The sequence below is a fragment of the Drosophila santomea genome, chromosome 2L (genome assembly GCF_016746245.2).
Source record: "Drosophila santomea strain STO CAGO 1482 chromosome 2L, Prin_Dsan_1.1, whole genome shotgun sequence".
In the NCBI taxonomy this organism is placed as follows: domain Eukaryota; kingdom Metazoa; phylum Arthropoda; class Insecta; order Diptera; family Drosophilidae; genus Drosophila; species Drosophila santomea.
The window spans coordinates 10,447,100-10,453,099 of NC_053016.2; the positions used below are offsets into that span (position 1 = coordinate 10,447,100).

General features: G+C 44.3%; 1 protein-coding gene across 1 annotated transcript; it reads right to left on the reverse strand.

The window, feature by feature from the left end:
* Positions 1-2,876: 2,876 nt before the first annotated feature.
* LOC120443730 (high mobility group nucleosome-binding domain-containing protein 5) lies at positions 2,877-3,991 on the reverse strand. Its single transcript, XM_039622984.1, has 2 exons — positions 3,836-3,991; positions 2,877-3,569 (listed from the first exon to the last, which is right to left on the reverse strand). Exons 1-2 carry the CDS (start codon positions 3,989-3,991, stop codon positions 2,877-2,879), a joined length of 849 nt encoding a protein of 282 aa, XP_039478918.1.
* Positions 3,992-6,000: the final 2,009 nt, after the last annotated feature.

Sequence of the window (6,000 nt, forward strand, 5' to 3'; positions counted from 1 at the left end):
AGGACCAACGGGGAGGTCGAGCAGTTGGTCCTTATAAGCAATAAACTTTTCCACACAAATTCGACCACGTGGGAGACTGAAACTAATTTGCAAGAACATTGAAATTGAACATTAAAATGGATGGTATAACTAAAAAGCTGGTAAAAACCACACTAATTCACATGTAGTGCTTGAGCTCAGAAAAATAATTGTAAATTTGCTCATGCTACTCTTACTAAGTTGAGGAATATAAACTATACTTCTAAGATCGTAAGATTTATTGTAAGATTCTATTACATATCATATATATATTATAATAAAATTAATTGAAATCGTTAAGTGTTGCAATTCGCTATCTCGAACTTCGGTTTCAAATACTTTATACATTTAAATGGCATATCTAAATATTAATTTATGGATCATTTCGAACCGCAACTGATAGTTCCTCCATAACGAGTTCTCAAACAAAGGCCATAAACCCAAATTGGAGAGCTACTCGCCATGCCCCTCCGCTCCTCCAAATGGCTCCCAAGCGTACGAGTATGTGTGTGTGGTGGCACTTATCCTTCGACCCCCTTCCACCCCCTTCTGCCCCCTGACCCCTGCCCCCCGTTTGTGCCCAACTTCATCAGCGTTCGCTTTCCCTGCCCCCCCCCTTGCCGTTGAAGCTGTGCAACTTGTGTGTTGCGCATTTCAACTTAACTGAATTATTAGCCGACTTGTGTGAATTATGATCTCTTAGTGCTGGTACACCAGGCCACACGGCAGCGCCAGGTTAGCTCCCCTCCTTGCCAACACCCCCGCGCACCCCCTTTGTGAGTAGCACCCCCCTTAAAGCCGGCGCCACTGTTGCACTCTCAGCCACTTTCCTTAATGCATTTGCACTGGCCATGTGGGATTCTCGTTGCTGCTGCCATATTTGTCGTTGCAGCTCAGGCAATTTTCCAAAAACAATAACAGATACCACAAATACGCACCATTTGCACAGAGAGAAAATGCATTTTAATTGAAAATGTACTGTTTTTACTTGAGAAGTACGCATTTCAATAAGCTATCACACTTTTACTAAAAGGTGTTATATTATCTAAATGGCTGACTACATTTCAAACTAGTTCTAGACCTGTTTTGCCTTGTTTTAAAAGTTTGGCATTTTTAGCAGTCGCTTTTATTTCAGTGTAGTTGTGCTTATGCGAATTTCAACTGTTGACTGTTCACCTTGCAGTTGCAACTCACTCAAAATCCAAAAAGACAGAGGCTGAGTCACACAATAACTCGCTTCTTGAGCCCCAGTTGAAGCTTCTTTTTGGCTGCTTATGGGACTGCAGCTTTTGTTATATTCATGCCATTGTTATGGGTCCTTGCAATTGTTGTGGGGCATTGCAGCATCCAGATCCCTATGGATCTGGCATACTTTTGTTTATACCCTGCTTCCCACAGATTGCAGCATAACTCATCCCCGGAAAGAAGGAAAACCCCGTGAAGAATGCGCACGTTTGCTTACATGAACTGGAATTTGGCTTCTAAAAATACTGTTCCTTTAATGCTTTAAAAAATTATGAAAGGATGTGCATTGCTGATAATTTGAATTGATCGTTTTCGGTTTTATATACATTTTGTATGATTTTCTGCATTTCATAAATACAAATTGTTCACATGCAATTGATTCAATCTACAAAACACCAAACGTTTTATGCAAAATCAAAATATGTTCTTAACTTTAATAAAAACATGCCATAAATTGTATAGACAAAATCAAGATGCGCTTTGGATGTGTGCTTGAACTCACATGCTGAGAGGGCATCCTCAAATGCTTTTAGGCCCAGACGAACTTTACTTAACCCCGACCTCCATTGTCCCTTGGCCACCGGCCACCATCCATTCTCCAGTTGGTTGAAAATGATTTATGACGCTGTTCGTAGGGATTAGCATATGAGACCAAACAGAGCCGCTCGCCAAGAGTCCCCAACGGCTCCAACTGCTCCAACTAAGCCAGTTTCCGTTTGTTTGCTTAGGCTAGAAAATGGACAAGATTTGGGCTAAAATCGAACCGGAAATGGCTAAGCAAACTTGCTACATGCACACTACTCGTATATGTGGGCTGGAGCTGGAGTGCCTAGCTGAGTGTGTGTGTGTGTGTTGCGACAGGAAGGCGGAGGGAGTAAGGGGTAAGGGAATGACATGCAGTATGCGTAATTAACCTTTGACACGAACGGGTTAGTCCGCCCTGCTCCGTCTCACTCTTTAGTCCTGGCACATTCATATTTCACTTAGCCATTTTACTTGGCCATCGCTTGGTTGCAGGTGTGCAAGGACGAAAGGCGAAGGACCCAGCATCGCCAATTGAACTGTGAGCCCTTGGCCAAAGATGACTACGATTTGCCTCCTAATTATGTTTTCTTTAATCAGCATGATGAGCTTGTGGGTCCTGCGTAATCTCTTTCTAAGCAGCTGCGTACATGAGTAGTGGCTGCTTTCGGGTCGTAATTTAAAGATAACTATGCCAAATCCCCAAATGACATTTTGTATTCATTATACTCGTACACACATGTACATACATGCTGGGCTATATGGGGCATGAACGTCATTTCTAGTGACCCGAATGGTCCTTGTGCCTCTTGAATCATTTATCTGCATGACGAAGGGCTTATGAATTGCACTTCCAATTAAATATCCTGCATTGGAACAGATTCTGCGAAGAAAATTCTATTATGGAGGTGACTTACAGTATGCTAAACTCTTTTGTTGGTTGATTTGGAAACTAGCTCTAACTACTTGTATAAAGCTAGAACTACAATGCTGAACCGCTGAGTAAAAAAGTTACTTCTTAACTGGGTCTGAGTTATCTGTTTTTAATGCTTATAAAATAAAACAAAAATTATGAAAGGTCGCCTTCAGATTTAGTGATGTCCATGGTCGTGTTCGCTGCTCTGTTTGTGGGATTTGTGCCACTTCTTCTTGTGCTCCTCGCCACCTTTCTTGCCGTGCTCCTTCTTGTGGCCCCACTTCTTGGACTCCTCGTGCTTCTTCTTGTGCCCCTTGTGGCCCTTCTTCTTGTGGCCCTTCTTGCTGTGCCCCTTCTTGCCGTAGTGCTCCTCGTGGCCGCCCTTCTTGTGGTGCCCTTTCTTGAAGCTGCTGCCCTTCTTGTGCTTTTTGGACTCCTCGAAGCCGCCGTGCTTCTCCTCGCCGCCCTCGTTGTGATCCTCGTCGTAGAACTTCTTCTCCTTCTTGTTCTCGTCCAGCTTGTGCACGTTGTGCTTGCCCTTGATGGAGTGTCCTTTCTTGTAGGAGCCGTGATCCTCGAACTCGCTGCCCTTCTCGCCCTTGGAGCCCTTCTTCTTCTTCTTGTGATGCGACTCGGTGTGCTTGTGCTTCTTCTCGTGACCCTCCTCCTCGCCGTGCTCCCCCTTCTTGCCCTCCTTGTCGTGGTGACCCTTCTCCCCCTTCTCGGAGTGCTCGCCATGCTTGTGGCCCTTCTTGCTCTTTCCCCCCTTCTTGTGGAAGTGCTCGCTGTGGTGCTCCTCCCCAGACTCCTCCTCGCCGCCCTCGGAGTGCTCCTCGTGCTTTGTGGCGGCCACTAGCTGATCCTCTTCCTAAATGGTAAATGGTAAATGGTAAATGGTAATATGGATAAATGAGTTATTGAATTGAAATGCGACTTTGACATGGCGTAGGGCTTATGAGGCGTATACTTAATATTCATACCTATTAAAATCTATTAATTACTCTATTCAAAATCAACTTGCTAAAGAACACAATGCAGTAAAGATTTTGAAATTGAATTAAAATTAATTTATAGCACATTTCTAACATTCTTTCCTAACGACAGCTTAATCTCATAAAATACAGAATTCCTTACCTGCTCCTGTTTATGTCCAAAGTATGGCTGAAAATCCTCAAAGTCCTGGCCGAGAAGCGCCGCGCTTATGGCCATTGCCCCATCTGGCGTCGAGTGGAGGGCCAAAGCCCCGGCCAGAAGCCCCAGCAGCGTTATCACTTGCCAAGCCGGCCACATTGCCACTGCCACTGATGTCACTGATGCCACTGCTGCTCCCTGTTATCCTGGCTGGCTGCTGTTGGCCGCTTATTTTGCCCCTGCTCCTGGTGCGGCTGCCACGCCCGCTTATCGCAGTCTACTGGACTCGCCTCGAGCCGCCGAAGCTTTTTATCCAAACCCTTCTCGCCCTGCCGCAGTTTGCGGCTGATTTGCCAACTTTGCTGCCAGCTTTTTGCACCCCTTTTTATTTGGGTTTCGTTTCGGTGTTTTGCGTTTAGCAGTAGGTATTCCAAAGGTATGTATTGCGCTAAATAATTCGATTCAATATTCCTTCTAAACGTTTTAGCTCGTCCTGGGTACTGTTCTATATTAGTATCAGTATCAACAAAGATACTGATTAGGATAAATTCAATACGCGTCATATTGCATTGCATAAATTGATTTTGAGTACCTCAAATTTCACCAATTGGATTTGATATATGCTTAAATTTATAAATAATAATACACACATTGTAAGAGGTGTCAAACATTCGAAATGTTTGTAAATACAGCACCCTTTTTACTCTGTTATTTGTTTTTTATTTTTCGGTGGCTTGTTTGCCGTATTTCTTTTGTCTTTAAGTGCATAACGTTGTTCCCGACAAAAAACCCTTCGATCGGGCCAACTTCTTGCGGTTTGGGAGCTTTTTCTTGCCTCTGTTGCTGCCGTTGGCCAAAACACAAGCGACTTTGTTACGCTGCACATTGCAAAACCGATCCAATTGCACTGGCCCCCTTGTTGTTTTCATTGGAAATCATGGGACCAGAAGACCGAAACCGAATGCCCAAGTGGCACAATGGGCATTATTGCCTTTCGATTGGTTAAGTTCGCTCCACCACTCTGCAAATGCCCATCAATCATGGACATTGCTGTCTTGATTTTCAACCTAATTAATAATTTATTAACCACTTGTGAGTGTCCTGTATGCGGCTGATTGATAACGACAAAGGGCTCTTGACCACAAAATTTGGGCTAATTTAAGAAGCGATGGGACTGCGTTTTAGTGGCGATACTGTTAACCAGATGTGTAGGCAAATTACATAATTTGACAAATGTGAGACGTAAGTGACGGCTATGTGGCAAGTGGTCGAAGTCGTGTTAAACTCCATACCGAAACAATTACTCCTTTATGTGTCTGAAACTATTATTATACTCAGGATTTAATATCGTTTTTGGTACTTAGCTTATATTAATTAGCTATGCCAAAACATGGGAACTAATTATTTTTATCAAAAATCGGCATGAGTAAGAACACATAAAGCACATTTAAAAGTTGTTCAAAGTTAAATTTAACTTTTAGTTGACCCACTTCTTGGCGTTCTCAACTACTCCCGGAGGCATTTTGGGGACTACGTCACCGGCTATTTCCGGAGTCACGTCGACACCTTGCCGTATTTATGCGCCCGATGCGTCGCCATAAAGTTGCCCGGTTGCGTTATAAATACACGTCTTAAAGTTATTTCTTCGTGCAGCGCGTCTTAATCCTCTTTTTTGCCAGCTCTGTTTATCCATCGCTTTTTGGCCATTTCTCTTGGCCAGCTGCTTTCATCTGAGGACCAGCGGGGCCAACCTGGTCGCAGGAAATGCATTTTAAATGTCGGCGGCGGCATAAATAAACCGTTAATGTTAACATGGAGTGCAGGGAAGGACATGGAAGGACATGGGCGGCGGCGCGGCGGCTAAGGGGGATGCGTTGGCTTAATTTATGAGCCGCGGCGGCAAGGACAAACGAGAAATTCCATTCGATTTCGCATTTTCATTCCATTCGATTCGATTCGATTCGATTTGGGCGAGGAGAATTCCAACAACTCGCCTGGCTGGCAAAAGTTTGACAGCCACTTGGCACCTTCGGAACTTTTTTCTAGCCCAACCATCGAATCTAGCCACCAGCATCCGCATCTGCATCCGCATCCGGTTTTTGTGCCGCTGCTGCTCCAAACTGTCCCCAGTTCCCCGGCTGCTTTCGCATTCACACAAAGTTCAGTAG

Coding starts and splice junctions, on each gene's coding strand:
- LOC120443730 (XM_039622984.1), bottom strand. CDS start 3,991: ATGTGGCCGGCTTGGCAAGTGATAACGCTGCTGGGGCTTCTGGCCGGG. Junction 3,570..3,835: donor TTGGACATAAACAGGAGCAG/GTAAGGAATTCT, acceptor TTTACCATTTAG/GAAGAGGATCAGCTAGTGGC.